Raw genomic sequence first — 26,706 nt, forward strand, 5'->3', positions numbered from 1 at the left:
TTTTTATTTGACTTTTGTGTCGCACATACACAAATTTATTAATTGAAGCGCCTCATTAACCACCCTATTAATAATTTTATAATGGTTGACATTGCCAAATTTATCGAGTTAGGTGCATGAAGAGGTCGGCTACACCACTTCGTTCGCCAAATTGGTATAGTCCAGATTGTAATAAGTACCGTACTTGATATTACCGGTAGCAGAATAGCTTGTATACATGATTTAAGGCAATGCTGGGGTGAACCAATAGGGTATGGGAATATATCGGCTACCAATATGAGATGAGCATTTTGTTCTCGGGCAGCCATACTGAGCAACGGTATCCGATGTGGCTGACTAATAATGTTTGAACACGGTTAGTAATGATTGACACACTGAGAAACTTTTGCTGTCTTGAAGTTTTCTATAAATATTCCACTAGATAGTGAATACGTTTATTTAAACTCCTTACTCGGCATAACAGACGATAAAACAATTAATTAAACTGACTGCGGAATCGCAGTGCAAACAAAACCATAAGTAAAAGGCACAGAGCGTATATATAAAGGTGTTTCCAAAGAAAGTAGTACGGTGGTCACCTAAAAAGAACTATACCACCTCATTCACTTTAATCATATCTATCCAAATTGGAGTCCAGATCACATTGATCATTAAATATTATCAGGAAGCGACAAAAATTTCTCCTGGTCGAATGGTTCCGAAGTCTTCGAAAGACTGAAAACAACAGAGGGAAGACCGAGATTTCTCAGTAGCCTGCATCTCGCTGCCAGTAGATTCTATTTTTAACAACATAATGAATACGAATGAAGTTTTGCAGTTATTATCTGATTTGAAATTACGTAAATATTAATTTGTTTTATGTCATATTTACCAATCAACTTCATGCCCATAGCAAAATAAATAGTGATTTCCGACATCGCTCAACATCCAGTAATATTTTGGATACTCCCGTAGTGGGTGTACCAGCAGGTTAGGGTTAGGCCAAAATTTTATTCCGATTTTTCTTATTTTAGATCTATTGCGACTTCGGGGACTGTCTGTGTTAGCCAAGTGAATATACTCCCAGCCCATAGGTTTTAGTTCCTTTACACAGCTTGATGTGAAATAGGCGTATTGGTACACACGCTTCTGGAGCGCCAGAAAAAAGATAGCAATGCGGGCAAGCGTAACGAGATAAGTACCGATATAAATATATTTAATAAAAAAAAGTGTTCTCAAGCAAAATATTTGGTGAAATATCGGATCCCGCATGACTCGAAGGAAATCGAAAAAAAAAGTAATTGCCACTAAAGGGCGCACGGGGCGAGAGATGTTTGCTTGAAAAATACGTACTGTAAACTATTTGTTACATTATATTTCTTAAAAGTCGATTTGTCTCATTTGAATTAGACGTACAAATAGCTTATCAATAGCACATAGAATCGATAAAGATTGTATTTTGATACGGAGGCCGGACTCAAATATGGATAGTACTTCTTTATTTTATTTTCATTGGATGCAATCTGATACCAATTCGCATTTTGAATTGATGTGCCGATCGATTATAAGACTAACAAGATTTTTAAATTCTCCGAATAGTCCAAATTACAAGAATCTGAGTCTAACACGATAAAGTTATCAATAATTATGCGTAGATGTTGTTGTTTTGACTTTCGATATGTTAACAAATTGTATTTATTCAACATAAGATCCTCTGATTTTTTTACAAAATCAGTATTTCTCACGTGTCACGAGTAAGGATGCTAAGTATGATTACTTTCAAGTATTTGATTCTTATCCGATTCCTAAATTGTCGGAGAAGCCAAAATAGAGTATGATATATCTGACTGAGAGACATCAATGGAGAAAGCGCTCATCTCTCATTAATATTATGTCATTTATGATCAATGCCTCCGATGTCTTTTAATTTGCACATACTTGGGAAATTAGCAGTGACATCTGATGATGATACATACGAATTACCTTTAAAATCATTCATGCTCGAACACATAGTTTCTATAAATGTGTTTGGAGGGCGCTCCTAAAGTATGTGCACCAAAATGGCGCACAACCCGAACCCAAACCTGGTACACATACTATGTTCAGATTGTTAATATCGCATCCAAGCATTTCAAAAGAATATAGACCAGGGGTGTGCAAGGTTTTCAGACCAGGGGCCATAAATTTTGCCCATCTAGACTGGCAGGCCATGTAAGTATGAGGTAAAAGTTACATTTTATGGACAATATTTACAGTGTTACAAATGCCAAAGTGGAAAACGATAAGTCTCATGACAAAACTCAATTTCATCGCAATCCAAACAATTTCCTGAGCTATTTTTTGCTAAAACAGCGAAATTTGGTTTTAGTTTGATTGTGGCGGCATCAGGCGGGCCAGATTGAATTACCCAACGGGCCGGATTTGGCCCGCGGGTCGTAGTTTTCCCATGTCTGATATAGACTGATGCCCAACACAACACTGTATATTTTAATAAGGTATTTCGGCCACGGGTGTATTTGAAAAACGAATAATAAGCTTCCCGAGGAAAACCAATGACAACAGGAATAAGTCCAAAATTTATTGCCATGTTGGGTTCTGTTATTGCGCTGGTTAGAAAAACGGATAATCAAGTCGTTTTATGCAAAAACAGTCTTGATGCATATTTTTTGTTTTTATGACATCTACAATGTGTTCTAATTAGAGAGCCGCAAAATATGGTGCCTATTTTATATGTAAATTTATTTATCGAGCTAGTAGAAAGTTGTACGGCATTGCTATTATTGAATGCTCGAGGATTCATTTTCTTATGATGGGAAATCAGAGTCTAGGGACGACCCCGGCAGCCTGGAAAAGTTTGGGTTGCATTTTTATTCGAAGATGTGACCCTCCAGCCCAGTGGTTCTCAACCTTTTACTGACCGCGTACCACTTTACTGTTTTTACTATGGCGCGTACCACCGACAAAGCTCCTTTTTTGGCGTGGGGAAAAAGACACAAGAAACATGCTATGCGTGTATTTTATAATGTGGCACTATATCCTTTGTGGCGTATCATGCAAAACGAACAAAAACATGCCCATATCGCTTCATTTAAGGTGGGCAATAGCGGGCGAGGGCGATCTCTAAAGACAAGGACCGATAGCGCACCAGTGCTATGGACGTTTCCCCGACCATTGACCCGGAAAATGACTCTTATACTTTACCATTGCAAACTTTATGCTTATTCTGAGAGTGTTATGGTGTGTTGGTGCATATAAACTGGTTTACGTGTTTGAAAACCATAATTTTTATTAAAATTAATCAACCATGGGCTGTTTGCAGGTACTGATATAGCTAAGTTTAGCCTTTAGTCCATCGCAGCATTTGCGAGATTTAATTTCGATCACTACAACTAAAGTAAAGCTCTGCGGAAGACATAATGACAATTAAGTTGATTAATTCACTATTATTTTCTTGAAACACAACTGAAAACTGACAAATATCACTCAAAACTACAAAAACGAAGCAATGTTTGAGCGACAGAAGTGTCTGAGCGGCTGAGTGCAGAAATTGCAATTGTTACGTGTTGCGTCATTATTGACTTATTGCTGATTGGTTATAGTTACGGAAATAAACAAGAAAACTGATGCTTGGGGAAACATCCATAAACGCTGTTCAGCGAATACATACAGTAAGGAAGATAAAGCGTTGCCGGCATTTTTCAGCCAACTGAAAGGTTAATTGTTGCAATAATTCAAATCTGCTCGCGTACCACTTGAAAATCTCCCGCGTACCACTAGTGGTACGCGTACCACAGGTTGAGAACCACTGCTCCAGCCTATATACCACAGGGCGTAGGCTACATATTTATTATATTTACATTCCCTTTGGAAATGAATCCTGGGTCTACTTTAGTTATGTTCATCCCCTTTAAAATAACCACAACCCACCTAACGCAACAATGTCTATCAGAGGTTATGCAGGACTTTAACGTTTAACGATGCTTTAACGTTTATTATAGGGTCGCCAGAGAAGGGGGGGGGGGTACTTATATTGCATTCTATCAGGGCACCCTGATGCCAAGTTTTCTTACGCAAAACTTGACATGAAACATATTTGAAACTATTTGTCAAAATTCAGTAAAATATTTTATAATAGTGAGAGATTTTAATATAAACTTACTCGCCGTGATATCAAGTAGGACTCAAATTGTCAAATATTCTGACGTGCATACTGCTCGTATGTACTCCAAACGGGGCTCCAGAAGTATGTGCACCAAGATGCCGCACTATCTGAACATAGCATGTGTACCAGGTTAGGGTTCAGGTTGTGTGCCATCTTGGTGCACATGCTTCAGGAGCGCCCATTAAAGTCGTTTTCGTCAATAGGCCTACTATCAATTGAGCCCCTGAACAGAAGTCAAATCGCAGTCAATCAGCTTTTCTTCAGCTAAACAACCTTCACAGCTAATTGATAATTCCTATTTCATAGACATTTTCCTCTTATGTTCAAAATAATCTTTCATTTGCGATTGCAATTCTGTGTGAAAGTAAGGTATCGTTGGCCTTACAATTACTTGGTGCTTACAATTATATTACTATTTTTATACCGGTGTCATGGATCTCTTGGCAAAAGAAAAAGAGCAAACGGATTCAATAAAGTTCACTTCCGGTGATATATACAATTACAGTTCTTAAGGCCGTTTCATGGCGGCTGTATTGCAAAATATATGAAGTTAATCACGGCATAATTGTACATCGTTGTAATATTCGTTTCTGAGTACAAATTTACGTTTAGTTATTGCGTATCCTTAAGATGGCAATGAAGAGACAATTTTATTCTAAACTTGCTTAGAAAGAGAATGCAGTTCTTTCTATCGGATTGTCACTTTTTTTCTGATAGTTTCAATGCGTTATTGAATATTCGAATGATAAACGATTTTGATTCCGTCCGACACCTAACGCTATAATGAAAGAGCTCGGATTTGCCCCTAATTCAGTTTCCGCGACTAACTTGTCTGTGCGTTAGCATAATTAGACAAAGCAATTAAATTATGACGCACAGAATAAGGTTGTAATTTAGTTGTGCACTGGATAGTTCTTGAATAAACTACCGTTCTGCTATTTCTAACATGATTCCCATTATTTTCACTTCCTCGTGAATAAATAATAACCAGTTTGTCTATTTAAATAAATTCCTTTTATGGTTATATTTTTAGTTACTTTAAAGTTGGGCCTGAACAATAATAGGTTAATTTTTCAATAGTTAACTAAAAGTTTCTAATTTTAAGTTTAAGTGGAGCCGCAGAGGTTTTTTCTACGATAATTTTGTAATTATGTTGCGTTTACCACCTTGTACCATTTCGGGTGTGAATATTCTCTCCCGGTGCACATACGCACCTTTCACACCAGTGATGGAATAATAACAAGACATTTTCACAGCTTTCCGTTTGCTGTCTTTTTATGTGCGAAGATAGTAAATCTTCTTTACTGCTGGGTAATTTCCTTTTCAATTCTTAGATTTATAATATAGGTTTGTTTCCTATTATTACTGACAACTAAAGTATGGATCATAATTGACTGACTTACAAAGTTTTGCTAAGCGATAGTTTTTTGCCTTCGTACGGGGAATTGGTATTCTGCGCATATTCAATGCCAAATTGTCGAAAAGGCCTTTTCTCATCTTCATTTTTACACAATACACTATAAACTATATACAATGGTATATTAGACCACAATGATTTAACGTCCCGGAAGCAGTTCCCATATTTTTCTCGTTTGCGTGTTTTATTTTTCGTTTTGAATACCATATAAATTATACGCAGTAATGTATACGAAATTCGTGATCAAATTTGATCCCCCAATACGTGCATTTAATGGAAATTAGCGATCATATCGCGAGACATGATGAAGATAAAGCGACGTACTTTGGTGTATATTTGACACATTAATATGCTTTAACTTAGATATAGAGCACTGGGCCTGCGACCGCAGTTTGGGTGGATAACTATTCTCTGCGAACCTATACTAACAGAATTCTGTTGCAATGTTTATCTATGTGTTTCCGGATTCATTTTTGGTCTCGTGTAGCATCGACCTTTACTCAGACATGAGTGTAAGACTTTGATATAAATTTTAAAAGAAATCTACACTCGCTTGCTCAAGAATTGCAGAGCAGTAACACCACGCAAAATGAACAGACAGAAGCTCGTGTTATGATTGTTCAAGTGATCTGTATTGCAAACACGTAAAAAATTGAATAAAATATTAAAAGACACTGATAAGTCAGTAACCAACATAACGAGACAATAAAAGCAGCACAAAGATGCGCAAAAAATGACATTATAAATAGGTATTTATAAAATAACGTTAATAACGATAAAATATATTTATTAATTAAAGAAAAACATCAGTTTTTGCACTCGGCATAAATAATAGGGCGTCCTTTCACTTGGAAAAAGTCGTCGAATGGCAAGCGGATAAAATAATTATGAAATGTAAAGTAACAGAGGATAAACTGTTAGTTAGGTGCGTGGTGCAATAAAATAACTGTTGAAGTAATACTACTTATTCTTTCTTTCGTCAAATCGTGCGACATTTTGGAATTTCTATTTTTAAAATTGAGAAATAAAAATAAATACGTGCATAAGTTGCTCCTCGTCGTTTAGATTAATAAGCTGTCGATTAATCGATGCCAGCATCATTTCATAGCAACTATATTTGTGCGGTGAACTGCTAAGATCGCAAATGTGAAGAAATAGGCATTTTCTCATATAATTAAAACTTTTAAATTTTTAAATATATGTTTTGAATCATCAGAGGCAGTAGATGGATAAAACCCCATTGAAGTCATGGTTGCATACGGTGGAAAAGTTGATGGTGCTTAATAGATTTCACCCTCGTAATGCCATGGTACTTTTCTGGGGTCTACAAGTCTTGGGAGGAAGTGTGTAAACTTTTGGGATCTTTTTGATCGACATCCTTGTCGTGCTCTTCCTTGTTGGGTGATGGCAACGAAGCACGCTCTCGTCTTCGAATGGTGTCGGTGTCGAAGCGAGGAATATGTGTTGTACTTGTTTTCTTCAAATTGCTCTCTGAAGAAGCAGTTTTGATCAAGATTTTCCTGTGAAAACGAAAGCAAACATATATAAGAAAATGTGCAAATGTCGAATGTTTTACTACGGGAATTAGATATTTCCACTCTACAAATATTGACATATAATTGAAAATATGTATATATATATTCATGTAGTTAGTTATTCCATAGTAGTAATTATAAAGTATGATAATTTGACTTACCGATCCATATAATTTTCCTCTGTTATCCATAGCAAGATAAAGACCAGTTTCTACGCCCCTTATGGTAACGATTCCGGCATGGATTGACACAAATTCAAGGATTCCTGTAAAAATAGATTACATTATAAAACAAATTCAAATTTTCATCAAATAGATATCAGATAGTTTCTTTATTGAAGTAAACACATATTGAATGTGTTATTTATGTGAGAAAGTGTCTTCGGCCATTGGACCATCATATTGGGAGAAATCATATCACGCATCCCGTGCATAGCCAGTCTATAGGCGGGATCCAGTTACACTTAATTTGACCGAAGCTTGCAGGTTCGCGTGTGGAATATCTTTGTCGTATCTCAACTCATATGGCAGCATTGTCCTAAAATAGCTATGGGGCTCAACTATAAATCACAAATAATGACATTAAGTCCGGTACTGCGCTATGATAACAATCACAAAGTCGTGATGTTTCACATTCAATTTTTCGTTCTATTATGTTTGTGGCTTCCTTCGGGTATCAATCATATGAAAATAGGCATGACTTCGACGGTTAAATTGCTCAATCTTTGAGTGAGATAAAGAGGTGTTACAATATATGTGAAAATCCACCGCATAGCGAAATAAAAATCGCATGTATAAAACAATATGGCACTTACCGTATCTACTATGATCCCTTCTTGTTCCCGTAACTTGGCCGTGGGGTAAAATTTCCAAGTGATATCCATTACGGCAATATAACTGTCTCCGTCTAGTAATTCCTTCCAAATTAGCTGAAATGTTTCTTTTTGATAAATTATGCACAGCTTGATGTTGAAGTACGTCTTTTTCTGTAGTTACTAAGTCAGGATCGTCCACTTTCTTCTGGTTAGGATTTGTTGAAATATCGATTATTTCCTCAATATCGATTTCGTGTCCTAGTTGTAGTTTTTCCCACATTTTCGGATCTGGTAACCGATCATGAACAATTGGGATAGATTCTTTTGTAATCCCCTGGGGTACAGTGTCGTCTTCGGCATCGAACTTTTCCACTATAATTCCTGTAGACTTTTTCAATCTTCTGGACATTCTTGTTTTCCTCGTGGGTGTCGCTAGTTTACTCACTTGGGACGCCGGTGCCCGCATACCTTCTCCGAACAAAAAACCTGTTTTGTCCCGCGGACTCTCACTCGGCAGCGCGAACCGTTTTGCTCGCAATATAGCTGCAACTAAAAGTGAAGATAATGCGCCAGTGTTTGAAGTTCCTGCAAGGTCCGTCACAACTGCAGTAGAATGCAAGTTTGTCATTTTATAAAAATTATAATCGTTATATTTCCAGCATACAATAGTCGTCTTGGTGGTTGTGCGTACAGAATGAACAGGTATTCAATAACACTTGAATATTATATAGCTTACGACGCTAAAAAGATAAATAACAATTCTTATCAGAACTTAAAGTACATCATAGGCGTCACTATCAAACGTTATCAATTTTTGATAACAAAAAAGATACACACACTCTATAGTTTTTTATAGGTTTTATCATTCAGTCTATCCGCCATATCTAAAGCTAAATCGACACACTACTTTATATGTTACTTTTATTTGAAATTAATGTTTAATCTGTATCTAAAATCTCTGTCTCATATATTCTTGAATGACCAGATAAGCGATACATCAATAGTCAACCTCATCTTCAAAAGAAGTACAACCAAGCGAGCGATAGTACATACTTTTAACGGCCCAAAAGAAAGTTCTTGGTCGACTAATTGCGAAAGTGCTCTAATTGCTAGGTATGGAAGACTCCATTTTAAACGATCAATTTGGTAATCCTATTGGAACGTTTTTCTCTTAATAACTCGTTTATTCTTATGACAGAAGGCTTATTAACTGCTCTAATTATCCCGAGGATTTATACGCATTAAGCTGAAAGACCAATTACAACTTTACCAGATTTGAACCAACTACAACTTTGGCACGCGCACTTCTGCTCAAGTCCACAGGAGGTTCGACTTATCTTGATGCAGCGACCAATAGTTCGCGGCAATGATCCGCGCTTATAACTGACGCGGCTTGAATGGATCTGATGGATAGTGCTCGCCAATTTCTTGAACGCGTCCGCTTTTAAACCTACGCGTAGTTACACCTGACTGCACGTATGACTAACGGGGCCTTCCTGAAATCGACATTTACGGACTCATTTAGAGCAGCTCAAATACATCCTGGACGGTGTTGGTGACTAATAATGAAACTTTTACTGAACTACATCTGGCAATCTACAGAATATCATTCCGCTATCATGATGACAAATATTACCAGATGTTACTCTCGGCTGCACATGACTTCGATCGTGTTTACGTCTTGAAGCACCTTTGAATTAGCCACTACGTCGTTTCTATTTAGTTACGTTACGTAGCAAACTATCCCTGAATTCAAATATTACCGCACAATGAGCTCGATGACAAATCAATGGAAACCTAAAAATCAGGAGTTGGTTACTGGACTTAGACTTTTCGAATAATGAACCTTTCCCATTGATGTCACTCTAGTAAAGTGTGTAAAAATTGTCCTTCGTATGAAGCGCGAAAATTATTGCGCTAGGGGCGAAATTGCTGATCGGGGATTATGCATAGACGAACAAACAACGCGACGGGAGAGCCGATTTTGGCCTTGCTGGATTTTAATGTTCCTTTCACACCCTCTCTAAAATTATGCAACCACCGCAGTGACGCGCGAGCTATTCTTGCATCTCACCTACTATAAGTCCCAAACCACTGATTCGAAATTAATTGAAACTAATCTCCGGATTATAATTAATTTTAAATCGAACTGTGATCAATATCTCAAAAGTTGTTCACGTGGAAAAGCCGATTGAAATCATTTTTTAAAAAACGTCTGTTTTGTCTCTTAAGAATGAAGGGTAATCTCTTGATTAGGTCATATATAGCTAAAAAAAATCACGACCTTCTTTATTTAGTTTCTAACAGAATTATGTAGTTTCGGTGTTATCGTATGCAGGAATCTATACCGTAAGACTTGACAAATATAATATGTTTGTGTTTTAAAGCCAGAAACAATACTTGTGATCGGATATGTTTACTCTGCCCATGGCCGACGCTCCATGAACCAACAAAGTCGGCCGTTGTTATCTCTATCTTTATCGCAAGCACGCGGAATCAATTCTTTTAAAAAAAGCGTGCCTCGACCCCTGCTGTAATTAAACGCTGATAAAAATTCTTAAACTCTCTGAGTTTCAATTCGCTGCCGCGCGTCGATAGATAGCATTTATGTCCAGAAGAGTTCAATATGAAGTGATATAGATAATACATAGTAATACATTAGGAAGTCAAAAACAAACGACATTAAAATGATTAAACCCAGTTATGTCTTCACTACTGGCTGCATGAAGTCTGCCAAATTCCAAGCCTTTGAAAGAATTTTTCATTATATTCACATCCGACCTATTTTTAACTAGACTAGACTATAGTTTGAGGATATAGCTGTAATTATGAGAGATTCGCGCTTCTATGTCTAAAACTTGTTTTTAGAATAGAATACTTTGAAAATTCAATTTCATTATAAAGCGATTCACGTTTAATGTCCACATGGGGCACACGAAGCATAATACGCCCGTGGCAGTAAGCACACGAAAGCACACTTCACTCTTTATTACTGATAACGCACTGTCCTTTCAACTCGTACGGCGTAACACATTATCCCTTTGACAAAGTTCGGTATTCGAAACGATAGCACCTGTGTATCAAAGATATATGGATGTATTACCTGCCTTGGTGGTGCGTATTTACTTTTTTTGCCCGAATCTTTGGTTTTATCCAACAAGTGATTTTATAGGAATCGTCGAGAGGAACAGTCAGAATCTACGATTATGCACTGCTCATTGGAGACGAGAGACTCAAAAGTAGTTATTTAGTAGCATTTTCCAAAAATCATAATATCCTACCTATTGTTATACATACTTTGTGTGCAAAATATCACCAATGGTTAATTCTCACAATGACGTAAATTTCATTCTATGCGCTCTCACTGCGTCAGAAGCTGGCATTATCACATGTCAAGCCTTCAATACCTTTAAATTATCAAACTAATCATTACGTACTTGGACCCACTTGATGTGCCGATTGTGACGTTAAGCCTATAAATGATTTTCCATTCGCAATGCTGCGTTTTGTATGGTAATAATATTAGTGATAAATGGGGAGTGTTTGAGTTTCGTCCCGGAATTTCATTTTCATCTTTCGTTCTAATATATATATATATATATAATATGTCTTTTTGATATTTAATATATTATATTGCTTCATTTTGCTGCGATTCAAATATCCACATATATTTGCAGACAGTTATCTACGTTGTTTTGTATTCTCATTTTATTTTCATAAATTTGCTATAAATCAGAATTTCCGAAAAATTCGAATTGTAGGAAAGTAACCTTCAATTCGCATATAATAAGGGATGGAAAAGGTTACGGTTTGCTCTTGTTCTATTTCGATCATAACGTTACGCCGAGACGACAAGAATTGATTGTTTGTAACTCAATTTTGGCTTAATAATCATTTTGTTAAGACATTGACCTCAAGGAATTGATTGTACATCCCGGGTGCACTTCGCTCGAGTGGCGTTTGAATTACTATCTTCCGGCTATCTTGTTACCTGAAATGAAGGACAATATTGAAAACCCCGGTAAACGTTGACATAGAGACTGATGGCACGCATCAAGCATATAATTCATTTTGATGCTCTTCAATTGCATCCTTATCTGATACCCCTACGGAGAGGCGTGAACCATTTATTCAGACAATGCGTCAAGATAAGAATATTATAAGTAATGATAATGGTATCTCAAGACACAAAAGGAGGACGTGTGCCCAACAAAATAATAAGTTGTTGAGAGCTTTTAAACAAAGTTGAAGCATGGAATGAATAGTTCAAGTTTCCTTGTTTTGTCAACTGTATTAAAATACTTAAGTCGGTTGAAACCTCACCCTAGTGAAAACCGTACTTTTCTATCATTCAAGTATCACAAGTAACCTTACAAATTGACATGTTTCGACTTTTTATTTATAATTCATAACGGATCGATTTAGATAAAAAAAATATTGGAACCAAATTGGAATGTGTCGTGTGAGTTAGTAGCCGCTAAATTGTTCATGAAGAGAATACGATAATACTACTTCGTAGTGCTCAACACCATGTTCACAGATAAGCGATGCATTCCAATAACCGCTTCCAAATCCAACGCTTCTGTATCAATATGTGTCAGAGGCGCAACATTTCAAAAACAGTTATTTTATACTTAATGATGTCTTCCACAACTTTCGACCCAAACTCGAAAATTAGTTATTTTTAGTATTTCATGATACACCAAAGACTAAACTCAAACAAAGTTTTCTGTTGTACTCGTTTTATCGCCACTTTAAAACTAGAAAACAGGAAAGTAGAGAGGAATTTTTAAATGTTTTGACATACTGTTGTATAAAAAAAAAATTCTATAATATATATGCCTTTTCATGTTGCTTATTATAACAGAGAAATCGATTGGCACAGTGATCCACAACAACAATATGTGTGTATGAAGTGGCGAACGACGCGAAGATTTTCACCACCTGTGATCAGACATACTCGAAAATTAAAAAAATGTCTCACGACTGGGATGACGTAGAAAACCAGCCAGACATAGCTACGTTACGGTTGAGCGGTGAGGATTAAAATGAATAAACTCCAGATACACTTGCTGGCGTTTGCCGGTCTGTTGTGTTTTTGTTTTATCAGTTTATAGATTCACGTCTTTTTGATGTGTTTTTCTGGCCAAGGTCTGCATTTATTATTGCACAGAGTATGGTACAAATCACATAGTCGAGCCTAATGTCAGAATGTGTCCTGGGATTCATATTTCAGTATTTGAGGGTGACCAAAGTTTCTGGTTTCAAAGTTCTGAAGTTTTTAAGGGCAGCAGGTTCAGATTAGTAAGTGACCAAGCCCAGGCAAGAATAAATATTTTAAACAAAAAGCAAAACGGGTATGGTTTAGAGTACAAACACCATCTGTCTCTTCTTGTGATTAGGAATGCTAGAATTGGTTATTTCTAAAATCAGAAAATGCATCTAGATTCAAAGATTGGAATTGCTTCAGCCGAGTAGGCCTATTTAGTTACTGCTATATCTGTATATCGATAATATGTTTGAAATTAGAATATCCAATATATTCAGAATTGCCATGTTCAATGTTCAGCAAAGAACAGGTAGGCCTACTCAAGTTGCCTTTGTACATGCAGACATGCGTAAACCTTACGATAAACATGGATTTGATTGGTCCCCTTTTTCTGTATTTTTAATTTCTATTCTTACAGTTTTCAGAAATTAAATAAAGGCCTTTTTGGAAATCCTTTGATACAATCAATTGCCCACATTAATAATTTTTCAACCGAAACTATTCAAAATTATTGATAAAATCAAGAATTTAAGATATCTTGTAGTCTACAGTTAATTTGATTTCTGGATAGGCCTATATCCACCTGTGGGCAGTGCTTTACTACCGGTATATGTAATTTGTGATGAAATGCAGGGGTATTTGTGTTACCAACTCGTAATCTATGAAGTTTCGATTGTGAATTGATTTTGTTATTTGACTCACAGTTAAAATTTTATTAATCACTGTTTTATTGCATCGTGCTAAGCGTTAGGAATACACTCGCCACCGCACCTGTGATTACCTTGCGTGGATTCGCAGATTTGAATCCCATGCGTGGATAGTTATGTGCAAGAGGACTGCTGGACCTCTCACCACTGTAGGGTGGTTCAAGTAACTGCTAGTCGGTTGCGGATTCCTCCACTATCAAGTCCCATACCTTACATAGACTGGTAACTGGACAAGGGGCCGAGGTTTGCCATATGATCAAGCAACTTATCGCCTTTCCTCTCCCTTGGGATAAATATGTAAATCCTATCCTTATTACAGTATTATCATCCTGATTATTATCTTGTTTCCTGCCACACAGAATAGTATTTTTGAATGTATACTGCATACTTCTTGGTGGTAATGCAGTAATGTGAAATCATACTTCAGTATTTAGTGCTACCAACCCCAATGTCTCTGCTCCATGTCCAATGTCTTTTATTTATTTAGTTATTCAAATTTGTTAATCATGTCACATTTTTTTAGTTTCACATTCATTATGCCGTTTGCTAGAATATGCCCTCGGCTGTGTACCAATATACGTAGCCTTCACATGTCGAGGGTCAAGACAGAACATCAGAGAAAACTTTTGATATCTGCTGGAGTTTGCACAATGTGTGGAGTTGCCATCAGTGGTAAAATGCTGTATGATCATTACACAGGCGTGAAGAGGAGCATGCCGAAGCTCTATGTATCCAATGGACTGCATGCGGCTACATCTGTTAATACTGTGACCTCTGAGGAAAATGATGTAAGTATTTACCCCATAGTTGATATGTATCTAGAATTTTCGGACAATGGTTATTAGCAGTTACTGAAAATTCATTTGTGTGTATATTAGGGCTGGGAATGGTTAACCGGTTAACCGATTTCAGATGGTTAACGGTTACGATTTATTTTAACCGTTAACTGACATCTCAAGTACAAATCATCTTTATAATGTACAATTTCTTCAAAAATGATCAATTTATCCCAAATTTATCTCCTGTGGCGTTTAATTCATGAGAATATCACTGATTGTATTGGTGAGCACCAAAAAATGTAGAAAATTATTGAAGTACCAATATCACTGACTATGAAAATTTCACAAGGATAAATTCAGAATCCGATTTCGGTCAGAATATATTGTTCACGATTTTATTGCAAAAGCGTCTATTCAATGTCATCCAACAAGTGCGCAGTTGATGCTGTTCTTCCTTGTGATATCTCAAAGTAGAATTTGCAAATCGAACACTTAAAATTTGTCACATAAATGACATTTAATAACGGAATAGGGTTTCACCAAAATACTTCCCTATGTCCGAAGCACGCTGCATATCTCTTGCAGCAGAGCAATCATGATACTATCCCCATTCTTGAATGATTTTGAGCGATACTGGAATAATATAACTCGAGATTGGTTTGTAACCATCGTGGCGTAACAATCTAAAATTGTAACCTATTACGTCAAACGTCACGCTGCGGTTAACCGGTTAATTTTACTCGGTTAACGTTTAAAGTTCCCCCCTGAAATTCCCAGCCCTAGTGTATATATATATATAGATATACAGCCATACATGCATTGTAATATTGAGAATTATCAGGGCGAAGTATATTATGTTTCAAAAATGTCGAACTTGTCTCTTTTATATTTTTTATATTTTTATCCACATTTTAAAATGGTTTATATACGGGTTTTAGAACTTCTCATGGGTTATTTTCTCATTGTTTACTTTTGTATAATATAATTTTCTTGTGAGATAAATGATAATTTTTTGACAATTGTAGTATTTTCACTTAACTTTGTTATGTTTTTAATCGGAGTGCATTGTTTGCTGTTTGGCGTTTCACTATGGTGAAAAATACCTATGCCTGTAACCCAATTGAGGAGAATAATAAAAAAATCAATGTCACAGGCTCACAGCGCCACATGCATTATTCCAAAGTATTCTTTAATAATAGGATAATCAATACTGACCTTCTTGCAGATTTGAATAATTAAAAATTATTGATTTGAATCCTGAATATTGACATGAACCAATTTATTTTAGTGTCAGTGACCATAAGTTATGTCATATTTGTTTGTGACATTAGCCATCTTGTGACTTGTTTGATAGATGCACATTCACTAAGGTTCTATTGTGATGTCACCGAGGCAGTTTTCAATGAAGCAAAATTCAGTTGAAATGAATATCTATTCCAATGTCAAATATGTTCAAAAATTTATCATAATGAAATTAGAAAGATATGATTTGATTATGACGTAAAATCTTGGTATAATATACCGGATGAGAACAGAACAGGCCTAAGTCACAATTTTGAGTTTTAAGAAAAACGCAAAAAACAATTTGGAATTTTTTTATTTTTGAATTTCTAGATATTCACACTTAGTAAAGACCTGAGCTCTGGTTATTTTAATGTGGATGTGAATATCTTTGTAATCAATATTTTTTGGCACTTCAGCTTCAATTCTTTCCTGCTTTTTTAACCATATAATGGACTTTGGCCCATTCTGTTCTCAACAACTGAATTTTTTTGTATGGGATGCAAGGTAAAACAAGGTGACTTAGGCCTAAGTTGCGCTGAAGAAATTTTTAGGGATGTAACTTTCGGACATTTCATTTCTGGTGTTCATGCCCATCATATTGGAACTTGGGACTATCTTTTTTCAGTATTTTGGGGTTTTGAGCCATGCTCTACAAGGTGGTGGTCTTGAAATTCTGAATTTCATAATATTAAAAATTTTAGCTGGACTTAGGCCCATTCTGTTCTTAACTTCTACAGTCCTAAGTTCAGCTAAAATTTTTATTATTGAGAAATTCAGGATTTCAAGACCACCACCTTGTAGAGCATGGCTCAAAACCCCAAAATATTGAAAAAAGTGAATTTCGCAAAAATGTGACTTAGGCCCCTTCTGTTCTCATCCGGCGTTATAGCCTATTGTTTTTTCTACATTGTATTTACTATTGCGAAGTCATGATTTATGTCCAATTTTAAAAAATGAATTTCAGGAGGTACTTTGATTTTACTGCACAAAATGCCCTTTCATTTATCTCAACATTGAAATTAATTGCACACCAGAATTCCAGAATTCTAGCAAAGTATTTGTATTTGTATGGGCATAATTAAGACATAGAATGTCACTATGCTATGTGTAGGTATTTATCACAATTCCACTCTTCCTGTGAGTGTGACTTAACATGGTGCTGATGTTTTAGCATATTGACCAGTGATAGTTTCCCAAGAGTTAAACCAGTAATATTCTGAATTTTTCAGAAAAAAAACAGTTATTTTAATTTGTTTACTGAATAACTAACTGTATGTATCACAATCCATTCACGTTCGATATAATTCTTATAATTATGTGACATATATTTTGGTAACTGGTCTAATTTAACATGTTTCAGGATCATTGAAAATAAAAAACTTTTGCTATGCTAGAAAATCACATTGTGAGCTTATTTTTTAGCAAATACCCTGTTTCTGTATATTGCTAGGGGGTGTTGATTTAATTTCTAGAAACCACCATCAACGTTCCTTCATTTCCAAATTTGAAACGATCAAATATACATGGACCTCGACCATAGTAGTAGCCAGGAAGGGTTAAGGGGCCATCCCCCTCAACATTTTAAACATTTTTTTTAAATGCAATTTTGTTGTTACGTAAGACATAAATTCATAGGCGTTTTCCTACACCATTTTGCTCTATTCTTGAACGATTTACTGTGAACCAGACCTTTCCTGGATTGAAAATTTTGTTAGATGTCTTTGACTACCGTACTTTTATCTGGCTTTGTTCGCAGCAAAAGGCACCAGTGATCAGGTATTACGTCATTATACAAAAAAAAAATTTGCCTTTTCCCCAAAAATTTTGGGCTGGCTACGCTCTTGACTTTGATGCTATCTTTGTTTAATATGGCCCAATTTAGAATGTAATGGCTACTCCATATACAAAATAATATTTAAGAGATTTGTTTAAAAGACACAGTCAAGTCCATTTGATTGAACATTCTGAATTTTGTGGCCAATTTCTTACTCATTAAAACTGATCATCAAAATTATACAGAGAATAAGGATGACAAATAATAAGAGTTAGATAGTTCCATCTCAACTGTAAAATCTTGGAGTAGTATAAAAAGTGTTTAGTAGAATGTGTGAATAGAATTTTCTATGGTCAAATTACATTTACACTCCAAAGATAGTTTGTCCAAAGTGCCAGCAGACAAGACCAATCGGGCTACGATCTTGTGCATTGTGAAGATACATTGATACAACAAGTGAAAAAACACTATGAGATAATCTCGAATCAGGATTGAATGATTTTGGACTTGTAGCATTGTAAAAAAATATATATACATACCGGTACATACACTCGGGGTACATGTAATATCAAGTGATAAATAGTCGGTACGTTTTAGGTCTTATATTGTCCCAAAAACCAAACTTAAGTACGTAATGGTTTATACACAATATGCTGGATTTCAACAAACAGCGACGTATAACTTTCAAGCTTTTTTTTGCTATCTTGAAAATTCCGAATTCCAGGAGTTCGTTGGAAATCTTCCGTTTTGTAATAATCCCTTCGTCACGAGTCGCGTTTTAAGGCTTGAAATGTGAAGACACTCATAAGTGGACAAGTGGTGTAATGGTTTATCAGTATGAATTATGCACAATTACACTTTTGGTTACTTTACATATATGTAGTTTAATTGAGCCAATTCATTAGATTATGATGTTCTTGGATTTTGAAACACTTGAATGCCGCCGTCGTAACCGCTTTCCGATAGACTTATCCTCGAATTTATAGGTACTGTTCTTTGCAACATCAGATGTGAAATAGATGTATATGAAATTGGAAATAAATGATCTCCCTATATTATTTTTTCATTCGCTTTGTAGTATTATTAAGAATCTTCAGTTATAATTATTCTGACGAATATTTCAAAAATAGAAGTACCCACTTCACCAAAAAAAGTATCACAAAATTTATATTTACTTTGGAATGAATGCCGCGTTGATTGACGAAACCATATACAAGTAAGGCAAAGATAATAAGAAGAATAAAACTATTGGTTATGTGAAATTCTGTTGGCAGCCTCAAAACCCGGTGATGTCAACATCGATCTGATAATCCATTGTTGTTTTTTGAGCATTATATATTTCAGATATATCATCATTGTTAATATGTCATACGTGGCACATAACTACCGGTAATATATTTCTTGATCCAAGAACTTGGACATGTCTTCAGCAGAGAGGCGAAAGCATCTAGCATTAGGTGCCTGTTAGGAGCCTTGTTTAATCTAAAAAGTGTATAAACATAAAAGATAATAATGATACGACTGATTGGTTGTCGTAGGATTTGAAAAAATGTTTATATATATGGACGATGACATGCATTATTACCGTAGACTTTCTGTAAAAAAACATAAAATGAGGAAGCCTTCCAAAATATTTTCTGAAAAAATAGAAAAATACGGTCAGTGTGTTTTAATGCACTTGGCATTGGTTGTAAAAATATTTGAACGTCAATTAGCGGATTTAAAAATAACCAAGCTATATAGCAGACCCTTGTTATTTCATTATTGAGTTATTTTGCCTCATTACCACTGACTGAGTTGGTAGAAACAACCACAGGTTTTTCTGAATTACATTCTGTCGACATGTGGTTTTCAAGGCTTGGAATGTATTTCTGATGAGCTCCTTCAGATCACCCAGAAATGTTAATTTGTAACCCGAGCCGCCTGCCAATGTACCGCCAAAGTTGGCGTTGTTTGTAGGTAATTTCACAGGTATACCATTATCGACACAGTATATTGTTTGGTAAGTAAGATTTTCCAACATGATGTGTTTTGATCTTCAGAATTTTGCTCCAAAAAGTGATTGGAGAACTATAGTATTCCAGTGAAGCCCCATCGTTCATGAATATTTTTAGTTTATTTATGCTGAAATTAACCATGTATTTGTTAGAGAAGTCACAAAATGTCACGCGACATTCGTAGGTTTTTGTCGATTTATCGTAGGATATTATGGCATGTAGATAGGACACGATATACTGGTGAAATCAAGTTATTGAAAATTGCTTCCCCAAATTACGTATTCATGATAGCAAGATTATTTTGCAACTACATTGGGTGACCATAATGTATTAGCCTCGACAGGAAATTAAAAGTGTTGAAGCGCTGACACTGGCTGATGCTTTGTTTCAGATAATTTCGTATTCAGTAAATTTTGTCGGAGATTAAGTCGAACTGGACACAAATTGCATTGTGTTTCATCTTTCTTCAGCTGTAAATTGTAACGGTCAGACAAAATATTTAGATGAAAGGTATTCGTTTGCAATAATTAAATGTGTTACGATGAATATTTTCACTAATCGTGTATTCATAGTAATTTTGTCATGTACTGAGTCACGCCATACCATTTAGTTCTGATGATTTCTAAATGATAATATTGTCAATCTATAACTTTTAACTTCAAGAAAACGCTGAATAGTGGTGACTCGTTGATTTTCACACTCGGCCATTTTGATTGATTCGACAAATATATCTTCGGAGAAGACAGCCTTTAGTCCGCTTTCCTGCTCTCTAATATTGTTGGCGTAGCATGAAACGAACCGAAAGTACTATTTAAGACAGTTATTGTCTTGTTGTGGTTTTGTGGCGGGGCGTATAGGCCGAAGAATGCCAAGCAGCGTTAAAACAATCATCGGTTACGGCCTCTTGCTATATTGCATGTGATGGATGGCTTTTTAATGCCGTCTGAAATTGTAATGGGATTTGGATTTTCTTCCACATTTTACAAAGTTGCTATTTTAGTTAGAGGATCTGGGAATGTTTTGCTCACACCCGTTCTTGGCGTAAACATCCTTCATCAAAAGAATTGACTTCAAACACATAATGAGCTCCCAAGGCTTCCAAATTGGCCTCGGCTTGTCAACTTCATCGAATTCGTGGGCATTCGAGTTGAATTGTTTTGTGGTACACAATGATATATATTTTTGATTAGTTTGCAATTCAGAATTTAATTTAATTGCCAAGTTATCATACAGCATACCGGTAATTAAAATTGATCTTTGTTTCAATATGAACTGAAATTTGCCAGTTGAACTTGTCACGGAGTATTTTACAAATTAAATTAACTTCGGTGTCAGATCACGTTTAAAATGTTAATTATTCGGTATACCAACTAAGTGATGGTGAAATATGAAATATGTTAGATGTCCGTGTCCGTTAAAAATCGAGTAGCCCTATGTATGCTATATATTCAGATTTGGTGTAACAAGTTAAGCGGATTGCCCTCTCTGTCACCCTTGTCTAACCTTAATCCAAGTGAATCCAAAATTGCTCCTTTGCTGGTTGGACAGCTTTGATGCGTATCAACTGGATTACACCAAAACAATAACTTATGTCTGTCTATGAAAGATTCTGTCTCGTGCGATAGGTCGAATACCATGAAGCGAATACCGTAAAAGCCAAATAGAGTGTGTAATTAGTAACCCTAAATACTGTTTTTGGTAACCAATTACCACGAATGATTGATATATTAAGGTTTATCTGTTGTCTTTTCTAAAGTGTCGATCGACGTGATTGCGATGGTAGAAAAGCGCTAATGGTCTCATCGATCTGTTATTATTATTGTTAGTCATTGATGCTATAGATGCAACGCTGGAAAACATGTTTAAATTGTTGGGTCATAAGGTTGGGGTAGTTTTTACTTTGTTACATTTACATTTTTGTGGGGATTTTGATGAAATGTCACAACTTCCATTCTCCTTTTCCAATTCGCTTACCCTAATTGACAATTTGCGTTTTTGATGTTTCAAATGGTCTCGCCGACGCTGTTGGAACAGATGTATTTGATGAATCGTTTTTAGTTATTTTTGTGTGGTGTTCTGGTGAGAAAAATGGCAAGTTTTTGTCCATCCTGTCTTCTCAAAAAGTGAACATTGCCTATGTGAAAACAGTTTATTAGAATGCTAGATGAGAAATAGCTTTCTGGCAATAAATTTATATTTGCTTCTTACTGGGCGCAGTGATACTTTGAATTTCAAAATATACTTTACCATGATATATAATAAATACGGGGACATATGAAACGTCTTTATCTGTATGATTCAAATTCATGTCCCCCATCATTAGGAAGTCGCCTTTTTCGCAACTTATAAACAAACAACTCTAGTATCAACTATCAACTGATTGAAAAACGTTCAGTTCTAAAATCACAATGCAATTTGCAAAACAAATAGTAATTATTTATTGTAATATTACTGTTTCTAATTCCATTTCACTTCCATTACATTAGCAATTACCATAAGGAGATCTGACGCAACCACCTTTTGAGTGTTAAATAAACACACGCGAGCTTCCATTCATTCTTCGAAATTATATAAATCAATTGGGTTAATAGCCGGATTAAAATTCTCAAGTATCGATTTGTTTCCACCATTCACGCAACACGAACGGCGCAAATACACAGAACATAGCATTATTTGTATAGTAGCAATAGAATCACTGACCTGATATGCCCTTAAAATTTTGCGATGTTTGTGCCTTGATAAGAATTAAAAGAAATGTGTAAATAATAGTGTCGTTATTATTGTTCAATCAAACTTTTATCAATCATTTCGATTTACAATGGAAATAAAATTCCCTGGGCGATTTGAATTTATTAGTGCCTTTCCAGTCCATATGTGTAAGATTGCATTTGCACAACCTTCGACGTTCGCGAGTGGGACAATTTAAATCCACGATGGAAAGTACCATGTGCGTGTCTATTGTCCTTTTTCTTCAGGGCACTCCATTTAATATGAAATACGAGCTCATTTTAATTTTGATTCTATCGCAATGTACGCGGGGGATATAGATTTTATAGACATGCATTAAAATATGATATTATGGCATGAAGCTGATATCAAGGAATACAGCGCAGAGATTTATCGGAACCATATTTATTGCACTCAAATTCTTCACTCGCTTGATTTGTATACTATTTTAGCTGCAGCGATAAAAGACGAACGATTTCAAAAACCTGATAGCAATGCGCATTTTTAAGCTGGGATCTCCTTTTGTTTTGGCCGGATTTTGGGATAACAAATTTAATGTTAAATCACGGATGTGCATACCTATTACAATGGTGGCGCCTCATGACACGTGTCTAGCGCGGAGGTGTCACAACACTTGACCCGGCTCTATTTTTGGACGCTTCCTAACAATTAGATCACAAAAATAGTTTTAGTTTAAAATAGTCATCACCACTCGAACACTCTGATTTTTATTGGCGATCACTGTTAATATTTGTAGTACGTGTTCTTACAGATACTCAATGTCGTTATTTTCGTGAAATTATTGATTTTCATGCATCTAAAATGAAAAGGTCTTTCAATGCTAGTTTTTTTGGTTATTTTGGCAAACGGAATTCTAAATCACAGTGAGGTGCGTGAGAGAGACGACCCTTTATTTTAAAACTTATGAATTCCAGGCGCATTTGCACGACTAGCACATCGACTTCGCTTATCGCCCAAGAGTGTCCCGACTGATGGCGATAAGATATAATTTTGACGCCCTAAATTTTCATTTTGTATTGTTATCCTCTGGCATTACCAGAAATATGATATTTTGTTGGTGGGGTAAAATGCAGACCACGTTAAATGATTTGGACTCTGTCACGCAATTTCCTTTTCTTCTGGTACTAATAAGATCGGTATAGGTCATATCTTTTGATTATTTCGAATTAATCCCATCCTTTGCACGCTATATTTTGAACAAATAGATAGTATTACAATACATATATTTTATGAATTTAGAAAGTGCGTGCTAGTGACAAATTACTAGTTCATTTTCATTTCACCGATCTCAAATCTACAACGACTAATTTGCATGTGGCTGATTAGTGGTTGAAGACCTCTATATGTGGATGTGGCGTATTTTGTGAGATAAGCCTCTAAGGCGGTGTGGCAAGCAAACTCCGAGCAAGAACATAAGATGAATTCTTATAGGTTGAAAAAAGAATTTAGCAAAGCAAAGTATTCATGTTGACCATGAACCCTGTGTTGAAATGTTTGGATATGCCTACAAGCGATAGTTTTTAGATAGCGCGACAATAGAATTATTTTTGTAAAAATATAATTTGTAAATGTTACTTCTTACTTCTTATCGTGCCTTATTCTAATGGAGTTTTTTAACTCGTTTCACTTAAATAATGCATACTGACTGGGCAATATTCAAAACATTTGAAAGCATTATTAATTTGTATTTGCAAATGTTGATTCAAATGTACGAAACAATCAAATGTGCAAAGTATTCTCGTTGAGAATTGGCATTTTGTATTTGCCTTATTTGCATACTACTTTAGTATACGTTTAAACTATACGTCGGCGACTGACACTCACATTTATCTTGGGCCTCTAACCCACTTTCTTTAGTTGCAAGTCGCCAATGATTATTTTCTTGGAAATCATAAGACAACAAAAATGTTACGGAGACGAGCCTGTAACTCACGTAATTAAATATACACCAGAGGAATTATATCATTGTATATATAAAAAAAAATCATTAAATCAAAGTATTTTACTTTCGATATTATATAATATCTGAAATGCAAAAAGATAAAAAGTGCGAAAAATAAAAAATGCTGATATATAATTGGAATATCATTTATTGACATTCGGTAGCGAGTCATCGTGTTAAAGATAAAAATGTCTGAGACAAATTATTTACGAAAGATACTATTCTTCCATGCTTGTGGATGACGAAATTTTTCTAAGAAAGTGAATTTAGCGAAGAGACCACGATTTTAGTGTATCGGTGTATCTAAATACTTTTCAAAATAGGAGCATTATATTGAATTTTTCTTTATATACTTTTGTGAAGTTACACCCGGGTGCACCCTATGACAGACGTAACGACTATCGATACATTGTCATTATTTGAAGATAAATTGTTACAACTATGACTGGTTTCTATAAAAATATATACAAACAACAGATCCGATTGTACGCATTTTACGTGAGAAGTCATCTTCTTCATATGACGTCATTACCCATGATCAATTTGACCAACCCACAGTAATTTTAAGTTAATGGGTGGTGTTTCGGAGATCAGGGTCAAATCAAGCAATCGAAACAACTATATCAAAATATATTTATAATGTCAAATTGCATCACAATTTCCCATCAACTTACAATACGACGACCGTAAAAATAACTTTTATATTTATATAGATAATCTGTATATATATACGTTTGGTATAGTTATGCATAAAATAATAGATCTCTGCCACATTTGTTTGTTTAGTTTTTAGGAGATCTGTAATCCAACCTAATACCGAATGAGAAATGGGAGTGGTCGCCTCCGGTTATGCTTTTTTGGGGTTAGGTGTGAATTGTAATGGAATTGGAAGAATCCGCTACTTGTAGTATTAAAGATTACTATAATTAGCGGTTTGAATCTCCGGGTTTATTTTCTTTGTGATCTATTTATTTACCTATTTTCGTATATGCAGTTTGTATACAACTTATTTTCAGGCTTGATACGTTATATGATAGTGTAGAGCTGATGGACTTTTAATTATGGTAACCTTGATTTGTAACCATTTTCAATCGTTGATCATTTTGGAATATAGCTGCTTTTAGAAACAGCTAAACGTTTATATCAAAACCGCCAAAATATCACATTTGCTAAAAGGAATAGACTAATATGCAGTATAAAATAGTTCCGCATTTTATGCAGAAATAGCCTCCATTTTATTGATGTTTGTCTTGTATGTACTTTCAGAAGCAGCCGGATGTGTACCAACATGCGAGAGAAAGACGGTTCCATGAATTTGCGTCAGTGATAGTTGACGGTGAGAAATATATGACTGCGCAAGATTTTCTTGAATCTGTAACTGAAGAAGAACCGCGGCGTAAGTATTAGATTATTTCGTTAAAATCAGTTGGCCATCAGTCTATATTTCGTATAACAACTAACTCCTCTTGTGTTACATATATATTTAACATTTGAATATCTTGCCTGGTTAATTATCTCGATAAAATGACAGTTGTAGCAATGTCGAACCTAAAATTCGTGTATTGTTATTGAAAAGCACTATTGGTCAATGTGTAAATTTTCCAGCGTTACGTTATTTTAGGCGATCCTAAACTAGACTTCGATGAAGCAGGGCGTCGAAGTAGCATATGTATCGCAAATAGTACGCCATTTATTATGAGTTTCATTTGATTTCAAATACATCAGCTCGCTTTTGAAAGGGTGCATCTTTAGATTTGGGACTGCTACTGCTTTATCCTGCTTGTGTATTCCCACATAATTGTTCAGATACAATCTCGTTGAAATACCAATTCCACATCTGGTTTGGTTTGGTTTTATTCAACTGTAGCATAATTACCATCTGAATACATTTGATCACAAATCTTGAAAGCACTCGTGAAAATCTTCAAGGGCGACGGGTTGAATGTCAATTTTGTCAAAGATAAAATGTGTTGTGCTCGTGAAACGTTACAGATTATTATTGCGAAGTACAAGTCACAGTCACGTAAACCTAGCACAAGTGAAAAGTACTCGACATTCTCTAAATTATTCGATGTAGATATAAATTGTGAGGGAAAACGTCTTATTCAGTAGGTATTGGGTTGTTATTTCGTGTTAAGTTATTGTGATCGTCTTCTCTTTTGTTCTTCATCGCCTGATGACGGACGGAGACTTGTGCATTTGATTTGAAATAGCGTATTTGCTGATTTTTCACTCAGACTTATTGGACATGAAGTGCACATATGGATCGTTTTGCTACATTCTTGTTCTTGTTGTCTGA

General features: G+C 35.5%; 2 protein-coding genes across 5 annotated transcripts in view; one reads left to right on the forward strand and one right to left on the reverse strand.

Annotated features, from left to right (window-relative positions):
- Positions 1 to 6,163: 6,163 nt before the first annotated feature.
- Positions 6,164 to 9,730, reverse strand: LOC120348400 (fibroblast growth factor 14-like). Its single transcript, XM_039418510.2, has 3 exons — positions 7,908 to 9,730; positions 7,255 to 7,358; positions 6,164 to 7,078 (listed from the first exon to the last, which is right to left on the reverse strand). Exons 1-3 carry the CDS (start codon positions 8,533 to 8,535, stop codon positions 6,839 to 6,841), a joined length of 972 nt encoding a protein of 323 aa, XP_039274444.1. The 5' UTR covers positions 8,536 to 9,730; the 3' UTR covers positions 6,164 to 6,838.
- Positions 9,731 to 14,386: 4,656 nt separating this feature from the next.
- LOC120325515 (calcium uptake protein 3, mitochondrial-like) overlaps positions 14,387 to 26,706 on the forward strand; it is a 39,308-nt gene continuing 26,988 nt past the window's right edge. For 3 of the 4 annotated variants that reach the window (XM_039391629.2, XM_039391632.2, XM_039391633.2), the window contains exons 1-2: positions 14,388 to 14,671; positions 25,674 to 25,803. In XM_039391629.2, coding sequence (XP_039247563.2) covers positions 14,390 to 14,671; positions 25,674 to 25,803 — 412 coding nt within the window. In that variant the 5' untranslated portion in view covers positions 14,388 to 14,389. Of the gene's footprint in view, positions 14,672 to 25,673; positions 25,804 to 26,706 lie in introns of all 4 variants that reach the window. The other variant, XM_039391631.2, reaches the window with a different exon arrangement.

Source organism: Styela clava, chromosome 1 (genome assembly GCF_964204865.1).
Source record: "Styela clava chromosome 1, kaStyClav1.hap1.2, whole genome shotgun sequence".
Lineage (NCBI taxonomy): Eukaryota > Metazoa > Chordata > Ascidiacea > Stolidobranchia > Styelidae > Styela > Styela clava.